Below are 22293 nucleotides of genomic sequence, written 5' to 3' on the forward strand. Positions count from 1 at the left end.
ATATACTACCTAGAATAAGTGAAAAATTTAAAGGGGTGGGGCAGGGCAGACGCTGGGTTCTACTTGGCAGACAGAGATGGAGAGCAGGAGCCTCAGCCCATAAAAGGATCCCATGGGATTCAGGTCCTGCTGATGCTATGTCATCAGGATGGAAAAGCCTTCTTCTAGAGGGGGAGATGGCACGCTGAGGCAAAGATCTGGCTGGTTTTTTGACTCAGTCCACCTGTGTTTGTCTCTCTTGCCCTATCGGTCCAGACTCACCTTGCTGGCGGTGGGAGTGACGAGGGGAAGTGGGTCTTAGTTGTGGCCATGTTCCAGGCAGCTGCTCGCTGGCCCAGCTGACCTGTGGGGCCCCCGCTGTGTGGTCTGTGGTTCCTGGGAAGCTGGGCTGGCCTTTCCCAGCTGCCAGGAGGACTAACTCCTGGTCCCCACCCCTTTGCTGACTAAGAATGACACGGCAGTCCTGAGCGGGGATGGAGGGCCAGCCACAGCAGACTGGCTCCTCTTGGCTCCTCTCCTCCAGTGAGGCCCAGCCCATCCACAGGCCGCTGAGGACCTGTGTTAGGTCCATGGAAAGAGTCCAGAGGCCAAGGCAGCTTAGCACAAGGAAGAGATGATCAGAAAAGAAATGCAAAGCATTCAGGAGCACAAGAGAACAGGCCCAACAAGCAGTGAGCATCAACGCTACCTCCAGAAGCGTGTCCTGGAGGTAAAGGCCAGTGTTGCCCCTGTCCCCGTCCTGACCCCTGTGCCCCAGGCTTTGTGGTGTATGATACTGTGTGGGTCCCGGGATCCTGTGTGAGCCCCAACAGCTGAGGTGCCTACACAAGTGGGGCTGGAGGGTAGTAATGTGAGAGAGATTGAGAGAGGAAATAGGTAACCTAACTTAGAGTAAACCTGTTGTGATCTCAGATACCCTCTGAAAAAAGGGCAGCTAATCCCCCCTCCCCCGACAGAAGGGGAATGAACTTGCAAAACTACGAACCACTGGAAGCAATTTTGTTCCCTGCCGCCCTCCCTCCTTTTACTGTACCTCTGTTCTTTTCTTCTTCCCCAGGGGTATCCATAGCGCTACCAAGTCCCTCCCCCCACCTTCCCCATCATCACTCCAAGCTGCCCACTGTGGCCGGGGCTATCAGATTAGCCGGAATCCCTGATTGAGGCTGGCCACGACAGCAGGAGTAGAGGAAGGGAAGGTGTCTGCAGTACATTCTCCTTGAGTGAAAGAGGCAAGAAATTCACACAAGCTGATGTTCTGGCCACAGTCCCTGTTCAGTTCAGTTCAGTTCAGTTCAGTCGCTCAGTTGTGTCCGACTCTTTGCGACCCCATGAATCGCAGCATGCCAGGCCTCCCTGTCCATCACCAACTCCCGGAGTTCACTCAGACTCACGTCCATCAAGTCAGTGATGCCATCCAGCCATCTCATCCTCTGTCATCCCCTTCTCCTCCTGCCCCCAATCCCTCCCAGCATCAGAATCTTCCCTGTGCTAGAGATCAAATGGCCAGTGAAGGCAACTGGGGACCCCAGAGGTGAGGGAAGAGAAGCTTCCCATGGGCAGGTCTGTTCAGGGATGGATGGATGGGGTTGAATGGAGTTCAACCAAAAAAAAAAAAATGGTATAACTCACTTTGAAAGTGATCCCTAGGTGGGAGGGAAGTGTCGGCTGCTGTGCCTAGCCACATTTATTGGTAGTGTGTTAAGGGCCAGGAAGCTGGCCTGGGGAGTGGAACAAGAGAGAAAGATGTGTCACGACCTGGAGCCAGGGAGCCTGGTGCCAGCTGAGAAGTTTAGATTTGTGCCCTAGAGTCCTGGGGTTCATGAAGGCCTTTGAACAGGGCAGAGAAGTGTGAAGAGCAGGAATGGGGGGTGGAGCCCACCACATCTTCTCTGGTGGATCACATGACTGAGGGCTGAGGTTCACAATCCCCCACCAATGACCAGGCTGGAAGGAAGTGGCATGGCTGCATCCTCACTTTCCCCATGCGCTGGTCAATTCCCTCCCTAGTTTTTAAGAACTGGAGACGGATCGGGAGAGTGGATGGTCTAATCTCAACCATAATAGAAATTTCAGTCACACACACTTAAAGGCAAACTTGCATGAATCAATAGCATATTGATTTACACTACATTTATTTTCCCTTACACACTGCAGAAAATGTAATTATCACTTAATTATAAAATTACCATTTTACAATAACACATCTGACTGGCTCAGCCTGCAGCCAGAAGCCTGAGTGATCCCTGCCTTGCTCTCCTGGCTCAGAGGTGACCCACCACCCACCCTGGAAGTTACTCCCAGAGAAAGATCTCATTACACTTTTGTGCCTATGGGGCCCATCTCCTATGAGCATGCCTCTGCTTTGAGGAGCAGGCTGGAAAGGAAGGGACAGCTACTCCCTTCTGCCTATAAGGGTATCCTTCACTGTAGACCCTAGGACTAGCTTCTGGAACACATCGTCCCAATGAGGCAGACAGCTTTAATTGTTTATTAAGCCAGCATAAAACTATAGCATTCTACTATACGACTCCTCTGGTGGCTCAGACGGTAAAGCATCTGCCTATAATGTGGGAGACCCGGGTTCAATCCCTGGGTCGGGAAGATCTGCTGGAGAAGGGAATGGCAGCCCACTCCAGTATTTTTTTCTCTCCCCCCCTCCCCCGCCCCTGCAAAAAAAGGGGCTCAAAGAAATGTAGGCAGCTTCCCTTGTGGCTCAGAGGGTAAAGTGTCTGCCTACAATGCGGGAGACCCAGGTTCAATCCCTGGGTCGGGAAGTTCCCCTGGAAAAGGAAATGGCAACCCACTCCAGTACTCTTGCCTGGAGAATCCCATAGATGGAGGAACCTGGTAGGCTACAGTCCATGGGGTCCCAAAGAGTTGGACACGACTGAGCGACTTCACTTCACTTCTTCTACTATATGCCAAGGCATGTGTTCAAGCCCTATGTCGGATGATATTATGCAGTGCTGAGCAATGTCACTGATCTCATGGACCTTGGAGGCTAATTCGGGACAAGAAATATACAGGCACTAGTATCAGAGGGTGCTCAGTGCTGGGACAGGAGTGGTACAGTGTGCTGTGGGGGCTCAAAGGAGGGGCACCACAGTGGGGACAAGGAAGGTTTCCCAGCAGAAGTAACTTTTAGAAGGAAAAATGAATAGAAGTTATTGGGCTTCAGGACTGAAAGGATGAGGAGTATTCCAGGCAGAGGGAGCATCATGGTGAAGGCCAAGGTGGGGTGGAGGTTGGGTGCTGCCATGGCCACCGAACAGACCAGCATTTCTAAGAAACAAAGATATTCATTGTTGTTGGAGTATGTAGTTCAAGGGCAGGGAGAACAGGTCGCTGCTCAGGTAAAGCTGGAGAGGTGGGCAGAGGTCAAGTTCTGTTTCAGAGTTTGAACTTCATCCTGAGAGTAGTGGGGCAGTGCTTCATGTGTTTATGGAACTGCCATAATCAGACTTCTGCTTTAGAAAGATCGTTTTGATTGGAGGTGTGGAGTATGAATAGGAAAGTGGGCAGGGCTGAGTTCTGGGAGGCCAGTCCATGAGGGAGATGAGGGTTCTTGAACTTGAACACAGCAATAAGGATGGAAATAATTGGATGGTTTTGAGAGGGGTTTAGAAGGTAGAATCAAGGCATCATTAATATTTGGTGATGGCTTGGATGTGGAGGGTACAAGAGAGAATAACCCTTCATGTTCTCACTTGGGCAATAGGAGAAGGCAGTGGGTGAGTACGGTTTGGAATAGGTTGATTTCAAGGTCATGGTGGGGCTCTGGTGGAGACAAGGGATGAAGCATAGCATGTATCATTCTAAAGGTCAGGAAAGAGGATAAGGCTGGGGACAGTGTAGAAGCTGTCAGCATAGAAAGAATCGTCAGGTAGAGTGACACTGTCCACTCGCACCTGGAAACTTCTGGAGGCCTGTGCAAAGGGCCCCTGTCAGGGCACGTGTGGTTGAAATGAAACATCCTAGGGGATCTCATCCTATGGTCTGTCTCTCCACGCCCAGGTCTCCAGAGTGGCAGGAAACCCACGACCAACGGAAAAGCCAGCTGTATGAGGATAAGGACAATGGCGAGTTTTGGTACTTTATTTCATTGTTTGGTACTTTAAAAATTATTATTATATTTTAAATCTTTAACCGTTAGCCCAAACCCTCAATCCCCACCCTTTCCCTAAACTTTTGTGAGAATGAGGATTAGCTTTGCAGAGACCTATATAGAAGGAGCTTATTTTCTCCACCAAGACACCAAAGCTTTGAAAAAGATACTGTGTGTTCTCTCTTTGCATGAAAGGTCTTTCAGCTTTGAAGTATTAGAACTTGCAGCAGATGTTAATGGTGAAAAGGAATATTGGCACTAAAGCTTTGAAATCAGCAGTTTCCTGGCAACCAGGATGCATGGTTATCAGGCATGTAAATTCTTTGCCATCTTTTTGGAACCCTGGAGTGCCACAGTCTTTCCTCGCATGAATCGTAAAAGAGCAACTTGAGGTTAACCTCCCAGCCTTCTCTCTGGAGTTCTGAGTAAGATGTCAGTGTCATCACTCAGCAGCTATGTAAGACTAGATGCTTTAAAACATATCATCAGATAAAGAAGATGTGGTACATATATACGATGGAATTTGACTCAGCCATTAAAAAGAATGAAATAATGCCATTTGCAGAAACATGGATGGACCTGGAGAGTCATACTGAGTGAAGTTAAGTCAGACAGAGAAGGAGAAATATATGACATCCCTTATATGTGGAATCTAAAAAGAAATGATACAGTGAACTTACAAAACAGAAAGAGACTCACAGACTTAGAGAATGAGCTTTACGGTTGCCAGGGGCAAGGGATAGTTAGGAAGTTTGAGAAGGTCCTGTACACACTGCTGTATTCAAAATGGACAACCAACAAAGACACACTGTATAGCACATGGAACTCCGCTCAGGGTTACGTGGCAGGCTGGGTGTTGGAGGGGAGTTGGGGGAGAATGGCTACGTGTATATATATGGCTGAGTCCCTTTGCTGTCCACCGGAAACTATTGAAAAATTGTTAATAAGTTAAACCTTAATACAACATTAAAAATTTTTTATTTTAAAAAATTTAAAAAACATCCTCAGCCCTACACTCACATTGTAAAGGATAAGATGGACATTTCTCTGATGAATTGTCTAGTTTTTTTAGCGACATATTTAAATAAAATTTAGCGTGTGTGAAAAAGAGACTAGGTCTAAGTAATTGAGAATCAGAGGGACAAATATAAATTAGATGGAAAAATATTTCCAGTCTTGCAACTTTAATCACAGGCGTGATTTTAGGTGTTGAATCCATTGTATTCTGATAAGGGCTTCCCAGATGGCTCGGTGGTAAAGACTCCACCTGCGATGCAGGAGACACAGGAAATGCGGGTTCCATCCCTACGTCAGGAAGATCCCCTGAAGAAGGAAATGACAACCCATTCCGGTATTCTTGCCTGGAAAATCCCATGGACAGAGGAGCCTGGCGAGCTACAGCCCATGGGGTCACAAAGAGTTGGACACAGCAGAGAGATTGAGCACACACAAGCACGAGACTTCAATAGTGCATTTGGCAAAGGGCCTATGGAAAGGTGATTTTATTAGCAGAGTGTAGGACCCAGGACAGAAAGAGACTGACAGTCATCTTGCTGGTCAGAAAAGGGGCCTGTGGAACCCATAATTTAACTGTGTCCTTGTCCTCCCCATAATTTGACTGTGTCCTTGGGCTTCCCTGATGGTTCAGCTGGTAAAGAATCTGCCTGCAATGTGGGAGACCTGGGTTGGATCCCTGTGTTGGGAAGATCCCCTGGAGGAGGGAACAGCTGCCTAGTCCAGTATTCTGGCCTGGAGAGTTCCATGGACTATTCCATGGGGTTGCAAAGAGTTGGACACGACTGAGCGACTTTCGCTTTCACTTGTCCTCCCAGGAGAAATCAGAAGGGCGTTTGCCCGCAAACGAACCAGAATGGGGTTCTGGTCTTTGGGTAGGACAGTGGTAAATCAGTGGATACTGTAGTTGACAGGCAAAGGGACAGTAAAGGGATGGGAACCTCCACTAAAGCGATGTGTCTCTGTTTATAACAGGATGTCATGTCAAGATTTCCGAGATAACTTCTTCGGCCTGTTTATATGTAACCAAGTTCCAATCAGCCTGGACCATGGAAGCACGCCCCATGAAAGATGGTCCCAAATGATGTTTAAGGACCACTTAATTCCAGGAAACACTGAAGGTAGCTATGACAGTAATTATTCTACCAGGTGAGAAGCTGCCAGCTCTTGCCCTTTCCTGGCTTAAGCTCTCAGGGGCCTTTGATTCTAGACCATCAGTCTAAAGAAGGGGAGGACTTTGTCAGCCCAAAGGGACAACTGTGTTTCTCCAGGAGAAATGATTGCTGGAGGGGGTGGGTGGGAGGCTCTCAATTATGCCTCCCCTGGCTTTTTGCTTTCCCACAGCCCTCCCAGGACTAGAATGGGGCCACTGCACTTCAGTGATTATCCAGGACTTTGGGAGGGCTGTGAGAAGAACATTGGACATGTGTCAGGGCCTGGGTTCAACCATTGTCTTTGCCACATTTTGGCTCTGTGGCTCTGGTCTCTCTGTCCTAAGTCTCTGTAACTGTTCCCAGTGAAATTAGTCATCTCTGTCTGCCCCTGGAAGCCACAAAGCCCCATCCAGCACCAGGGAGCATACTCCTGCCCTTGTTGGTTGATGTTGATTGGTACTTGCAGCCTGCAGCACTGTACTGAGGTCCCAGAGGTGGGCACCTCAGAGCCTGTCTTTGGGCTCCTGGAAGATGAGTTTTATTGATGAGATTTTAAGGGAGTGAGTGACATAGTCTCACTTTGCCTTGGCTCCCCATTTGTGACATGGATGAGTGAAATATCACCCTCTGAAGATGAACCTGAGTGTGATTACACACCTGGATAGGAAAGGCTATGCAAACAATGTATTTGTGTGTGTGTGTGTGTGCACTTGCACCTCGACATGCGCATTCCCTCTCCTTGGCCCCAGCCTGCCAAGAATAGTGTGTTTGAATGATCTCACCACCTACCCTCCCCCGTCTTTTCACTCTGCTGGTCAGAGAAGCTAGTCACCAGGAGGCCATGGGCAGATTCTAAGAAGTCACTGAGTCACTCTTAGGCAGCAAGTTGACTGATTTAATCTTCCTGAGCTCCATCTACCCAACTGTGGGGCTAAAGCACTCTTCCCTAGATATAGTGCAGGTCGAGGAACTAACCAGAATTATACATTGCCGCCATCTTTAGTAATTCCTTACAAGGGAGAGAGGGCAGGGAGGCAGCCAACAGCACCGGCTATGTGCTGCTAAGTGCACTTGAGTGTATCATCTTTGATCCTCACAAAGCTGTGAGGTCATATATGTCTCCCTCTTTGCCTTTCAGAGCTTCCCAATTGTGCCTTAACCTTCTGAGGTTTACTAATTCATCTCTATCTTGATTTATCTTCATTTATTTTTCATATGTTATCTCCCACGCATTTGAATCTAATGGTTTTCACATTAGTGATCTCCCTCTGGCTTTGGTGAGGACACTTGGGTAGCAGAGTTCTATGAATTGACATCTCTCAGCCTCTCTTCCTCTGTCTTCATGTGTGCTTGGGGGTTTGACATCATTTCATGGCTCCATGGTTGTCCCCAGTGCATAAGCTCATATATACCCGAGGCCTCTGGAATCCCACTTATTATAAAAATTGTTTATGTTTAGTCACTAAGTCATGTCTTACTCTGCAACCCCATGGACTATAGCCCACCTGGCTTCTCTGTCCATGAGATTTCCTAGCCAAGAATACTGGGGTAGATTGCCATTTCCTTCTCCAGGGGATCGTCCCAAATCCAGGGATTGAACCCACATCTCCTGCATTGGCGAGCGAATTCTTTACCATGGAGCCACCAGGGAAGCCTTTTGTAAAAATAGCCCTCCATTTTACAGTGTAAGAAACATTTTCATTACATAGGAACTATACTTTCCCTCCTTGTTTTTAAGAAGAGACTAAGGCTCACAAAATAAAGCAGCTTGTGCCACAACTAGTAACTATGGGGACTGGAACCCTGGTCGTAGGTCTTCACATCCAGAGTTTCTTCCACAACCCACTGAACTGGGCTTGGCTCTCTGAAGTGATCATGGTCCCATCCCAGAACCCCAGGGACAAGCTGAGGTCCAATCACTGCTGTTTTTCATGCAGGATACCAGAGGGGCATGCAATACATCTTCTCTGTGCCAGACAGCATGGAAAACAACAATGTCATCATGTCCTTCAACATTGGGCCACAAAATTTAAAGGCAAAAGACAGGACATTTCCACTGAAGTATGAGGTGTTCAAGGTAAGGCAGTATGTTTCAGGGCTTGCCCTTTGGGGACATTTCCATACACCTTGGGTGGAGAAAGCAACTGACTAGCCTGGGAAATTTCACTTGGCAACAGACTCAGAGATAAAACCAAAAGGGCAATTGAGTTCACCTGGTTCGAGTCTATGAATTTGCAGGAAAACCTGAGACAGAAGAGTGCAATGGGACACACCTCCTGTCCTTGTCACTTGTCACAATTTCCTGGTATGCTGGTGGCTCTAATGCTTGTTCCTCAAAAAGTAATCTGGTCCAAGGCCAGCAGTTGTAACAGTGCATATTCCCAGGACCACCCTCCAGCCTGCTGAGTCCCAGTCAATTCCCCTGGGCAGAGCCTGAAAGTCTGCATTGTAATGAGCTCTCTGGAGACTTCGTATACCCAGGAATGTTTGAGGATCATTGGTTACACTCTGGGAAGAGTTTAAGGAAAAAAACAGTCCTGGGTATACATCCGGGAGGTGCATTTTTCTCTCACGCTGAAACTAAAGTCTGGTGAAATTCCATGGTTGGCTTACAAGCATCTGCTTGGCCACTCATCCAAGGCCAGGCCTTCCTCTCTACCCAACCTCCCCTCCCCTCCCCTCCCCTCTCATGGCTCTCCCAGCCAGCCCTTCAGCTCTGAAGGGGTCATCTCCTCCCCTCGCCTACTCATACTCACCTGCACACACCCTAACTGTGAGTAGATGATCAGGGAATTCTTTTTTTTTAAAAATGCCATGTAAAATAAAGGAGTTATGAAAGAAAATCTGACACCCTTGATCCCTTCTCCTTTCCCAAATAATTTAATGCATCCCAAAGATCAAGTGAAGGGTCCTCAAAGCATACACCCTGCAGCCTCTCTGCACAAACATCCGATGCTGGGATCCTCTGTCCCCATGTCAGAGGTGAAGTGACATTGTCAGAGTTAATGGCAGAACAGGGAACTGGGCACCAGATGTCTCTCAGGCCTTCAGTACACCCATCATCTGTGTGACTGGAGCTCTGATTATGGCATCTTTAGGATGGAGCCCAGGAATGTTAGCCGAGACTAAGGCAATATTCACATCTAGGGCCTCAGCCCCCTCATGGACAGGCAGAACTCCTGGGTCCTGAAACAGTCCTGTGTACTGGCTATGGTTCACTCTAATAGGAAGGCCTTGCTGATAGAGAACTTCAGAGTTCCAAGTGTGTTCACATTCATTGTCTCAAAAACCCTAGTACACCTGCTTTTATAGATATGGAAGTCACAGGTCAGGGAGAATGAATGTCCCACCCAAGGTGCAGCAAGATGGTGACAGGGGTGTGCCTGAGACCAGAACTTGTGGCCCCAGGACCAAAGCTCTCAGCAGGACTTAGGCATGTGCCTTTCTGGTGATGCTCACAGTGCAAAGAAAAACAATGCTTCTGGTTCTAGAAGGTGGAGAACCTTTTGGATCCTGTTATCTCTGAACACATTTCCACTTCTAGTTGCATGAAATCAATGGAAAAGACCATACATTTGAGGTGCCTCAAACCAGCAGAGACTATCAAAAGAACATCGTTGGATCCTGTAGTGGACAGGTGTCCTTTTCATCACCACTGGGTACATGTGAACCCTTTCCATGTGGGCGGGGACTAGGCAGGGCCTGGTCTCCCACTGCAGCAAAGAGGTCAAATATTGCCTCTCCCAGCCCTTGGATACAAAGGAGTAGACTGTTGGGCCAGGCTTGTCCAATCAGATATTCTTGGTCACTCTAGGGCTCGAGTCTTGAGAAAGTAACTAAAGGACGTGGGGTCAGCTGAAGGATTCTTTACAGCAAATCTTTGGGCCCATGAGCAGCAATGCAGTCAGATCCGGTGGTGGTGTCCAGCTGTGTAGCCGTCTCTTTTCATTCCTGCCCACCTTCCAAGCTGCATTCTTTAGATTTCCCATTGACTCTGTGACTTTCCTTTCCATAAATGACTTTTTGCTGACTTCACCCTAGATTGGTTTCCACTGTGTTTGGCCAAGGATCCCAATTGATTCAGGTGCCTCCTAAGAGTACCCTCAACTTCAAAGTCCCCCAGCTCCCCACCTATGAGAAAAACAAAACAATAGGAGTTGGGAAAGGCTGGGATGGAATGAGGCATCTGGTATACCCAGTCAGACTTTTACAGTTCAGGACCAGACAGGGCTACTAAAAATATTTCAGCCTACTCTTCTGTTTCCTAATGTGAGAAGTCCAGAGAGGATATGGGGGCTGTCCCCATTGCACAGAAGTTGGGTGTGTACTTTGTATTGTCATCTATGATTCTAGGTTGCCCCAGAGCCAGACAATGTAGCAGCCTTGTGTTTACTGATTTGCCCAGAGTCTTTATGGTTCAGTAACAAGATTTTAATCATATCTGTTTTCTAAATGTTGCCAAGCCCGTCTGTCTACTTTCCAACTGCTGCTGCTGCTAAGTTGCTTCAGTCATGTCTGACTCTGTGCAACCCCATAGACTGCAGCCCACCAGGCTCCCCAGTCCCTGGGATTCTCCAGGCAAGAACACTGGCTGCCTTATTTCTCATCTGCCCACCTTGCTGAAGGGTCATGCAGACCTCAGCTTCCCAGGAGGTTCAGTAGTAAAGAATCTGCCTGCCAATGCAGGAGACATGGGTTTGATCCCTAGGTCAGGAAGATCCCCTGGAGAAGGAAATGGCAACCCACTCCAGTATTCTTGGCTGGGAAATCCCATGGACAGAGGAGCCTGGTGGGCTACAGTCCACAGGGTCGCAAAAGAGTCAGACAGGACTTGGCAACTAAACAACAACAATGTGTAGACCCATGAGCTCCTCAGGCTCCCTGGAGATCCCACTGCATCTTGGAGGATCCTGGATTGAGTCCAGACCTTGACAACTCGAGAGACACTTGTGGGGTCCTTCCACAGTTCTGCTGAGAAATAAGCCATGTTAATGCCAGCAACTATGCTTTGAAGTCTCCAGGGCTCCAGTGGTGTTGTGGGTACAGGGCTGCCACCTTGGCATGGGCTTGTGACCCTCCAAGTGCTATGGGAGCATGGCTCTGCCTTGTAGCAAACCAAACATGGGTGATATGCAAATAGGCAGGGAGAAGACCGAAAGGAAAAAGGGAAGGGTGGACAAGCTTCATCCTCCCCGAGGCTGGACTTTCCGCCTCCCTTCCAGCTCACCCCTGAGGTCCAGAGATGTCTGAAGAAGGCAAGTCAAATGGTCTATACACCTAAGTGGAGCCAAGGATCAGCAGTAGAATAGAACTGAAACCCATGCCAACATGAAATACAGTGCCTGGAGGTGGTGGGTATTAATTGAAAAGGAAGCAACACAGCTTTCTGTCTTCTCACCTCTGCTACTGAGACCGCAGAGCCTCAGTTTCCACACTCATAGAATAAGGAGCCTACCTTTTGCTTGGGATTACTGTGACAATCCAATACATTACATGGAATTACTTTGTAAACCCTGAAGTGGCTTAAAAATGGGACTCCATCTTCAGTGCTTCCTTCTACAACATGGGCAGAGTGGAACATAGACATTTCCCCAGACACACACATACATCCCTACAAATGCTGGGATGCAGTGGGGTGGGGACATTAGAACAAACTCCCATCATGCTTTACAGTAATCTGACAGAACAAGTTTCCTTCTCATTGGAGCTCCAGAGCTGGAGAATTTACACTTGATCCAGGTTCTGTCTTCCTTCCAGTCCCCATCACCATTTACCTTTTCCTCTCAAGTTTATCATCATTGCTGTGAAGAGTAACCAAGCTGAGATGATAAAGGAAGACTTGATTCCCTTGATTTCCTTCCCTTCAGGTCTCTACAGCAGCTGGCTTTCCTTTCTTGCAGCTTCACATGGGGAAAGAGTGATGGTCCCCATTCACCCCCTGGGTGTTCCAGGGAACAGGCTGGGCGTGCAAGAAAAAGGAACACAGAGCCCTGGGCTGGGCTGCTCGGATCTACTCACCTTTGGGTTTTTGTTTGGGTTCCTGAACCTGCCTTTCTTCTCTTCCCACAGGTCGACTATCAGGTATGGCCACCGCCCTTGCCATCTGTCGTTACTGCTATGCCTCTTCCAACACCCTTGACCTCCATGTGTCTCTCGCTGTTCGGTGGCTGCCAGTTCAGTCTTGCTATGTCCTGCAGCAGACATAAGCTTAGAACTTCCAAACAGGTCAACAACACAGGAAATATTTCAGCTGTGCTCATCTAAAGCTGGATTCCTTGGGTTGTTCTCTGGCTTGACGTCCCAGAGAGGCTGCAACCATGAAAACATCCTCAACATTTGGCCCCTGATAGATAAGATTGATGCTGCTGATTCCTTCTAAGATGAGAGACAGGACTAATGGGTATTTTTAGCCTCTTGTATTCTTTTTCAGCCCCCAAACCCACCACAACTAGGATGCATGCAACGCAAATACAAGCTCAAGGCATGTCCTCCAACCCTTCTTACAACCACATCACCGCCACCACCCTCCTGCCAGCTGCTGCCACCACTATGACCCCACCCCCCACCCCAGTAAATATTGTGGCTTGGCATGGGTGAAAGGTGACCCAAATATGGGTAAGGATGGAGAAGGAAAGACAGAGTTTGGGAAACCTAACCTCACAGGTACTCAGACCACTTAAATAGATGTGTGCTCTGTGGTGCTGTTATTGCCAAAGGGAGGTGCATGTGACCAGACCGAGGATGGAAGGGAGAAGAGATGGAGCAGCGTGGAGCCACAGTCAATGAGTAGTGACTGCAGCCTGCTGGCAGGTCCAGAGACCCTCCTCCAGACCTCCCAGAGGTGCCGCGATGGAGAGACAGAGGCTGGGATAAGAGCCTCTGAGCAGGAGACACACAGAAGCCCAGGCAGACTGCAGACAGCAAGGCCTGTCTGTCACAGTGGCGGCACAGCCACAGAGCTGCATTTAGGGTCTGACTCTGGTTCTCAGCATACCAGTCATGAAATTAGAACTTCTGGAAGGACTTCAAGGGCAGCACTCAAGTGCAAGAAACAGGTCAGGGTTCTAGTTCTCACAGCTGGAGAATGAAATGAGGACTTGATTAAAGAAAAGGCATGAGCCCCTTCCCTGGAATTACAGGGTCAGGTCTTGTGATTGTAGGAGGCTCAAAGCCCACACACCTCTGTACATACTGCCTCCCCCTGTGTGTGTGCGCACACACACACACACACACACACACACGCACGCAGAACAGTGCTGACTCTGGAGAACTGATCTCATCGTTGATTTTGCCAGAAAGGCCCAAGCGAGGTAGGCTCCAAACCTACTGGGGCTGCTGCTGCTGTCAGCAGAACCACTGTGGAGCCTCAGCCGAGCTCCCTGCTGCTCAATAGCCACCGTGGTCTCCTCGTACAGCCCAGCCTGGTCCCCAGCCCCTGCAGAGAACCTCTCCCGTCTCCGTTTCCCCCCAAGGCAGAGCTCACAAGTAGTCATTTCACGCTGCGTGATCATTCTAAATGGAATCCCAATCTCAACTGTATTGGGGAAAATTTATTTAGTAAAGGGTTTTTATTATGTAATAGGTATGTGACATCCGGTAATAGGAACTGCATTATATTTATTGTTTTGTCTCTAAGCAAATATTGAAATAAAAGGAAAATGATCAGGGCCTATTATTCTCCAGTGAGAAGGCATTTCAGGACTTCACTGGAAGGACCAGAGGGAGTGAAAGGCCCCCAGCTGCAAGTGCTTCAGGGGTCCAAGAGCGCTTTGCAAAAGAGCCCAGGGAGAAGGGACTTGAGGGGCTCTGAAGGTAATCTAGGACTGGAAGAATCTCACTAGTTTTCATGGAATTCGTCTTTATATATAAGCAGAGCGATAAACCCAGAAGCCCAGGATGCTGTAAGATTTAATGAGGTAAAACCATGTACCATATTTCCTTGCATTCATTGCAGTGTTAGCATCTATATTAAATAACAGTCTGAACTCTATTGCATTTTGAGACTTCAGGTAAGCAACTGTGTCTCCCTTTTCAGGGCCTGTAGGGCTGTTCTGAGGGATAGTGAGGGGCCTGGGAGGTGGGGGTTCTCTCCCAGTGTCTGGGGCCCATAGACATAGGGGGTTTCTCACCAACATCCCATCTCCTCTAGTTCCAGCACTTCCAAGACAGATTGCCATCCACCTTCTTCTCCCAATTCAGAATTGCTGAGAAGGGCATTGTGTCTGAAACCACGTGCAACCTCACAGAGTGCTTCAGTCTGAGCCCCGGGACCTACGTGGTGGTCGTCTCCGAGGGCAGAGAAGCTGTTGAATTCTTGCTCCGAATCTTCCTGAAGATGCCAAACAGTGACAGGTACAGAACTTCTGGGATTCTAAACGTTTTTATCCTACTTAATTTTATAAGAACACATCATATCATTCTGTGCGGCAATGCACTGTGTCAGTGGGGGACACAGAATGGCCCTCACTCTGGAGAAACTCAACGCCAAGTCTAATGCCAAGACAAAAAAGAGGGTGGGGATGTTGCTTGATGGAAGGCAGGGTCACATGGGAGACTGGAGGGACCCATCTCTGGCAAGAGGGCCGGAGGAAGGCTTCTTGGGGGCATGGCATGTGAGCTAGTCCTTGAGAAAAAACATAACTCAGAGTTTCAAAGGGGAGGGCAGTGCTGTTGTTCAGTTGCCCAATCATGTCTGACTCTTTGCGACCCCATGGACTGCAGCACACCAGGCTTTGCTGTCCTTCCCCATCTTCCAAAGTTTGCCCAGATTCACGTCCATTGAGTCGGTGATGCCATCAAACCATCTCATCCTCTGTCGTCCCCTTCTCCTGCCTTCAGTCTTTCCCAGCATTAGAGTCTTTTCTGATGAGTTGGCTCTTTGCATCAAGTGGCCAAAGTATTGGAGCTTCAGATTCAGCATCAGTCCTTCCAATGAATATTCAGGGTTGATTTCCTCTAGGATTGACTGGTTTGACCTTCTTGTAGTCCAAGGGACTCTGGCGGAGGAAAAAAGCATGAGGAGAAACAGGGAAGTGGGCGAGGATGGGGCTCATTGAAGAATCAGCAGAGCTGTCCGTAATGCGCAGGAAGGTGGTACATGGCATGCGTGGTAGTTGTCTGAAATGTGGCCAGAATGTGGAATCACTGCCAAGTCGGCAGTTAAGACTGGGACCAACAGCACACCGGCTGCTGGGGCACCGAGGCAGGTATCGCTGCTGCCATGGCAGTCTTCACAGTTGAGTGCAGATGAGGCTGTCTCAGTCCAGCATTCCATGCGGTCACTGTGCCATGACTCAGAGTTGGAACCTAAGACAAATCTTACTTGCCATCTTGGCAATGGGGGTCACTAAACACCCATATTTGGGTGTGAAAGGAACAGTTTACTAAATGATTTGAAGGCCAGGGGAGGCCCGCCCTGAAGACTGGACATGAGGTCACAATGTTCATCTGTCTCCTGACTGCCCACTTCACAGCCCGCTGTGCTGTGGGCTCTCCACGCATGTCCTTGGCATAGATGCCCAATGCTTCCAGAGGTGCCCACCATATGTAAGCATGAGCCTCCTTTGAATAGTGAGCTGGTCATCCTTGTCACACTGTCCCCTGGTTTTCTAGGAACCTGGATGGCAGTCTCAACCTGAGAGCCCTGCAGGTAGGTGTGCCTCAAGGCTTGGTTGGCAGCCTTCAGTGGGTCACGGCCCATCCCCAAGAGCTTCTACCTCCTTCTTTCTGCCTCACCACTGACCAGTGAGTGAGAGATACCACAACGGGCTGGTGACAGCTCCAAGGGGACAGGGACGAGGGGAGAAGCCCAGGCTTCAGAGGCCAGGCTGGACCCAACCATCTTCCTTCCACAAGCTTCCATTTTCCTATTCCCCACTAAGGTTTGATCCAGTTGCTGGATGAAGCCTCTTATTTCCAAGTGGGAGGTTCTGGGTCCCTCACTGTATCAGACAGGGGATCCCTTTCCCAGAAATTTGATGTTGGCTGTTCTTCCTTACATCCAGGCAAGTCTTCCAGAAAATGGGTCCCAGCAGAGCATTTTCTACAAGTACGCTCAGCAGGTACTGTACTTAGCAACATGGCCATGAGGGGCCCTGCCTAGGACAGGGATGAAGAGGTGAGAGGAAAGAAAGCCTCTCCCAGGTCCTTACCAGGCCAGAGAGGAAGATTACTGGCCTCTCTCCCTGGATGCCACCAGAACTGATCCGGGGAGACGGGATGCCCCAATTGGGTGACATCTGGGGTGAAGTGTAGTTTTGAAAGGGAGGGGCTCCTTATAGGAGGGTGAGATGTATAAATCTTTTAACAAGCCGTCGGCAATGCCCCTGAAAATCTTCCCTTCTCCCGTTCTGCCGCCTCCCACTGCCATTGGCACCCTTCCTCCTGGGAGCTGGCCAGCTTTCAGAAGGCACCACTAGCCTTCTTCCTGCCAAGCCACCTATGTGCACAAGGGATTTTCTTAATGGTTTAATAAGCTGTTATAAAGATCCTTGACTTGTCAGGAGAAAAACAGCTGCCAAGGGCTCCACACGATGGGCCTCTTACCATTAGTCATCATGTCAGTGTGGAAACAGAAAGCCATATGGGTGACCGTATGCCCTGAACTGGCCTCGGGAAGACAGGTGGGCAGTTCTCGGGCCCTTGCTGTGTCAGACAGGTGGCCTCCTTCCACAGAAATGTGGGTTCCCAGAAGACCCCCAAGGAGGCGTCTTCTCCCCCCTGACCTCGTGGTGCTCTGCAGAGCCACTGCTGGAGCCCTCTCGCCAGCTCCTTCTCCCGTGGGACAAGCTTTCCCAGCGTGGTGACATCTCATTATGCCCTCGCTTTTACCAGGCTGGGTGTGAGAAACACCTGCATGGGGAACAGCTCTGCTTCTCCATAAAATCATCATGGAAGCCACTGCCTGTAAAGCTGGTCAGGGTCCCCAACAGAAAAGGGAAGGCAGTTAACACCTTCAGGAGTTCAAGCCAGGAAGAGCGTCTCGCCCCTCAACCTCTGTTGCTTCCTGTTTTTCATCCAAGGGAAACCATGATGTCTCCCTTTCTGGCTTCTGTGGCTGGGAAGATGAATGCTAAGTCATGTGCTCAGCGAGAGCAGCTTCTCTTAGCCTGGATTCCTGACACGTGTCTCTTCTCACCACACACACACACAACACACAGTAGCCGTGTCTTCTCTCACTCCCATCTTTCTGGAAGCAGATGGGGACACACACCTGCAGGGCGGAATTGATTCATTCAGCAATACTTCTCCCGAGGGGCTCCCAAGTGCCTGGTATGATAGGGAGGAAGCAAACACTGCTTTCAGCCCAATAATGGATACAGAGAGAAATGCAAGGTGACCCTCACCGGGAACCAAGTGTCAGGAGTGATCAGCACTGCAGATGTTCAGGGAGGGAGCTATGGCCTGGAGCAATCAGGAAAGGCTTCATGGGAATTCCCTGGAGCCCTGGTGGTTAGGATTCCATGCTTTCACTGCTGAGGGCACAGGTTCGATCCCTGGTGAGGTAACTGAGATCTCAAGTCGCGCCGCGTGGCCAAAAAGAAAAAGGAAAGGCTTCATGACAAAGGTGAGATGGGAACTTAAGTGCTCAGACACCCCAGTGCTTTCACAGTCAGGCAGGCATGGCCCCTCAGTTCCTGGGCACTGATGTGATTCCTGCATCCCTTCCTCATTTGGAGCAGGGGCTGGACATTGATGCTACGCAGCTTCAGAGCCTTCTCAACCGGGAATTCCTAAGAGGTAAGGACCTGCTGGCCCAGCCCCATCCCCATGGCCGCGCCAGGTCAACACCGCCCTCTCTGACCTCTCAGTCCTTTCTGCTCTTCCGCTCAGGACCTCCAGGGGACCCGTTCTCCTTGGATGAGTGCCGCAGCCTCGTGGCTCTGATGGATGTATCCTTTGCAGTCACCATCCACCCCCCACTGCCTCCCAGCACTGAGAGCCTGTCTGCTCCATCATCTTCCCCAAGGATCTAACTGGGACAGTAGAGAATCTTTTTTCACTCTGTTTTCTCTTCTTCCTTGGTTCTAAGGGCTCACCAAAGAGCCTGGGCTTCTGGGGACTCTGCACAAACTCACTAACTCTCTAGAACCACCATAGCAACAACAACAACACTTACTATCTATCAAGTGTCTACTGCATACCCAGAATGGTACTGATAGATATTTTTTCCCTTGTAGTTCTTGCAAGAATCTCTGTGATATAAGAAGTATTGTCCCATGGTACAATGGAAGAAACGGGTTCAGAGAGGTTTAGTCATTCACCCAGATCGCACAGCTAGTCAGGATTTGTGCCTAGATTTGGACTTGAAGTTTTCAGCTTCCAAAGCCCATGTTCTAATCGTATTCTTCACTGCTTAGCAAAGGATAGTATCCTAACTTCTTTACTTCTACCCCTCTCCTTACCACTATTTAAATCCCTTGCTCAACAAACCCCCAGTTCAATAAAGGTAACAACCACCAAAGTGAAAGTCGCTCAGTCGTGTCCAACTCTTTGTGACCTTGTGGACTATACAGTCCATCCAGCTAATGGAGGAAATCCTAGGTCTGCATGGCAGTTACACCCTGTTATTACTATTCTGTTGCATTGACAGATGAGACTGGGCTGGGCAGTGCAGTGACTTGCCCTAGTTCTGTGGCCACAAGTGGCTGGACTGGGACCCAAGCCCAGAATCTTCTGCCTCCCATCCTGACTTCCACTCCCCTGGGAGCCATTTCTCCCCTGCCACTCCATCTCCCCGCTGGTGGGCATATCCCTCAGGGGTCACCTTGCAACTCTCCCCTCGCTATGCACTGTCTCCCTGAGGAGACACAGATCCCCCAGCTCTTTCACTCTTAACAAGGCTCTACTGGGGACATGAAGCTGGGCATTGTCGAACAAGAGCCATCTTGATGAACTCATCAGTCAGGCCCTGTCTCTTGACTGTTGTATAGAATCACTCGGAGACACTGCTCATCCTTGCAGATAAATCAGAATGGCACTCAGGAGCCCTGCAGCCTAGGGCAGGTAACCCCAGAGGAGGTCATGTCTGCTGGACCCCTGAGCAGAAGACCAGTCTTTTCTACCCTTCCTTCTGCTCACCCGTCAGCTCCCCTCCAGTGCCACAGAGATCCGTTCTTTCCATTAGTTCTCATTAAACTCTTGGTAAGGAAGGACCAGGCTTCCTTGGTGGCTCAGATGGTAAAGAATCCACCTGAAATGTGGGAGACCTTGGTTCGATCCCCAGGTTGGGAAGATTCCCTGGAGAAGGGTATGGCAACCCACTCCAGTATTCTTGCCTGGAGAATCCCCATGGACAGAGGAGTCTGGCGGGCTGCAGTTCATGGGGTCACAAAGAGTCGGACATGACTCGGCAACTAAGCACAGCACACAGCGTGGAGGGACCAGGGCTGGCTTTAATACCCAGAATATGGTCCATCCATGGCCGCACACTTAGCACATGTGCTCATCTCTCAGCCCACCTCAGGAGTTGCAGTCACCTCCCCACACTGCTGCTTCCCACTCCCCTCTACAAGGGGGACCCACCCCAACTGGTGAAGGCTGTGTTTGGGGTTCAACCTCTTTCCATGGGTGCAAATGACGTTGGCATCCCTTTCTCAGGGCTGCCTTCTTCCAATTGCCCATTTTCTCCTGTGAAATGAATCTAAGCCAGGTCTCTTTTAGATGCATCAGAGCCAGCTGGCGTGGGGTCACATCCAGGTGACTCTGGACCGCCTGTGTTACTAGGTGACGGATGGAGCCTCTCCATGCCTGAGGCCCCTCTGCTCACTGCACACAAGACTGCTTGACTCTTAACTCCCCACCAGCTGAAGGTGAACGGGCGACTTGACCAGGAGGAGTTTTCAAGGCTGTGGAGCCGTCTCGTCCACTGCCAGGTACCAGCATGTTCTCTCTTGACGAGTGTTCTTTCCAATTGGGTTGGCACAGATTTACTGGGTGCCTAATTCTGCCCCAGCATTGAGGGCTGTGAAAGAAGAGGAACCTCACCCCACCCTCAAGGGGAGCCCCCGTTTTGCTTGGGGAGATGTGCGTGCACCGCTGGATGGCTCAAGGCCATGCTCAGTCAGGTGGCAGGCTGAGGACCGCTCTAGGAGGCCAGAGGAGAAAGGGTCACAGTGGACTGTAGCTGAAACTGCCGGCTGGCACCGCCCTCCCCATTTCTCTGTGGGCCCACTGCAGCATCCCCCAAGCTGCTGGTTTACCTCGTTCCCCTACCCTACCTCTGCCAACAGATCAGAGTCACAGTTGTGGTCTGTGGCCTCTGTGTGGCCTCACCATTGTTCCCAGGACAAAGTCAAAACTCACTAGCTGTACCCAAGACCCTCTGAGTTAAGACTCCACTTTGGGGTCTAGGAGAGGCCCCTTCACTTATCCCACCTGCTCCTTTGAACCCTAATGTAAGACTCCGCACTTTCCCTTCCCTGCAATGGGAGCCTGCCTGGTGCCCACCCAGCCTGAGGGTCCAGACCCCAAAGCTCCGTGGGGGCCTTGCCTCCCCTCTCCAGATCCGGTTAGTTTCCACTCAGCTCCCAACACTTGAACTCACAACAATAAGACGCAAACACTTCCTGTTTAATACTATTTATTTGTATTGCCTACCTCTGATTGGAGTGATTGGGTTTCCCCTTGGACACAGCAATGACTGATGGCCCATCCATTAGACTGCAGGTCCTCCCGGGCAGGGAGCCCTCATGTTCGTCCTTTTCCCCAGCGTCTCCACAGTGTCCAGCTCACAGTAGATGCTTAAAAGCGCTGGACAAACGACTGAGCAAGTGCATGACACTGAGTCCCTACCTAATTGAGAACATCTAGGACTCTGAACTCACAAAAGCCAAATAAGGCCAGAAAAAAGTTCTCAAGCTGCTCTTCCACTGTAATTGGCTCTCACAATCAGCCCGGACTGAGCACCTGCTGGGGGTATTTTGCTTTGAAACATCCTGGGTTCAGTCCTCTGGTGCTTGTCTGTCTCATCAGGGCACGTGACTCAACCAGCCCATGTTCTCACCTGGGAAATGGGAGGAGGCTGAGGGTTAGAGTGAGAATTAGAGGGAGGTAGAAAAGTCCCCAGAGAAGGCAATGGCACCCCCCACTCCACTACTCTTCATGGACGGAGGAGCCTGGTAGGCTGCAGTCCATGGGGTCGCTAAGAGTCAGACACTACTGAGCGACTTCACTTTCACTTTTCACTTTCATGCATTGGAGAAGGAAATGGCAACCCACTCCAGTGTTCTTGCCTGGAGAATCCCAGGGATGGGGGAGCCTGGTGGGCTGCTGTCTAGGGGGTCGCACAGAGTCGGACACAACTGAGGCGACTTAGAAGCAGCAGCAGCAGCAAAGTCCCCAGCAAATGGAGAACTGCCCTGTAAAAAAATTGAGATGTTCAGGGGACTCCACCCTGAGGCATCGCCTGGTCCCAGAGACAGTTCTCACCTGCCTTCCGTGCTGCCTACACTGCCCTCACTAGTGTGCAAGGTGCTCTCCTTAGCTCTTTATAAGATGTGCTCATTTCTTCCTCGCAGCAAACCTACAAGGTAGTTAGTATATTGGCCTTGTGCTGCAGAGGGGGTAGACTGAGACCCAGAAAGATCGGGTCACTTGCCCAAGGTGACACCGCTGTAGATAGTTAGGCTGGGATTTATACCCAGCAATTTGGTTGTGCAGTCTGTGCTCCTAATGCCCATCCTAGGCAAGCTCTTTAGTGAGCTCTTCACGTCCCTGAAAAGTGACAAGCCGCCCTGGGTGGATGGAACCCAGTCTATGGGGTGTAGAGGCTAAAGGAGAGTAGGTTGGGAGGGAGGAGGTGCAGGCCTGAGAGAGGGGCCTGCAGCCCTACAGTTGGCAGGTAGGAGGTCTGTGGACTTTAACAAGCGGAACCCATGCTGCCTCCCCTTCCCCCTCTCCCTCCTCCTCCCCACCATCCTCAGCTGTGCACCCATCGACCTCTGAGCTGAGCCCATCATGTTTAGTGAAGCAGCCTCCAGGGATGGGTACAAGATCTTCCAGGACACCCTCTTCCACGTG

At 50.0% G+C, this 22293-nt stretch overlaps 1 protein-coding gene across 6 annotated transcripts in view; it reads left to right on the forward strand.

Moving 5' to 3' along the window:
* The window catches only part of CAPN13 (calpain 13), a 106844-nt gene that overhangs the window by 57965 nt on the left and 26586 nt on the right, over positions 1 to 22293 (forward strand). For 4 of the 6 annotated variants that reach the window (XM_024998778.2, XM_059891292.1, XM_005212854.5 and 1 more), the window contains exons 9-18: positions 4015 to 4089; positions 6095 to 6240; positions 8211 to 8350; positions 12343 to 12354; positions 14423 to 14625; positions 15886 to 15922; positions 16278 to 16334; positions 17955 to 18012; positions 18106 to 18164; positions 20079 to 20147. In XM_024998778.2, the coding sequence (XP_024854546.1) occupies positions 4015 to 4089; positions 6095 to 6240; positions 8211 to 8350; positions 12343 to 12354; positions 14423 to 14625; positions 15886 to 15922; positions 16278 to 16334; positions 17955 to 18012; positions 18106 to 18164; positions 20079 to 20147 (856 nt within the window). 6 annotated transcript variants of the gene reach the window in all.

Source organism: Bos taurus, chromosome 11 (genome assembly GCF_002263795.3).
Source record: "Bos taurus isolate L1 Dominette 01449 registration number 42190680 breed Hereford chromosome 11, ARS-UCD2.0, whole genome shotgun sequence".
Taxonomy (NCBI): Eukaryota; Metazoa; Chordata; class Mammalia; order Artiodactyla; family Bovidae; genus Bos; species Bos taurus.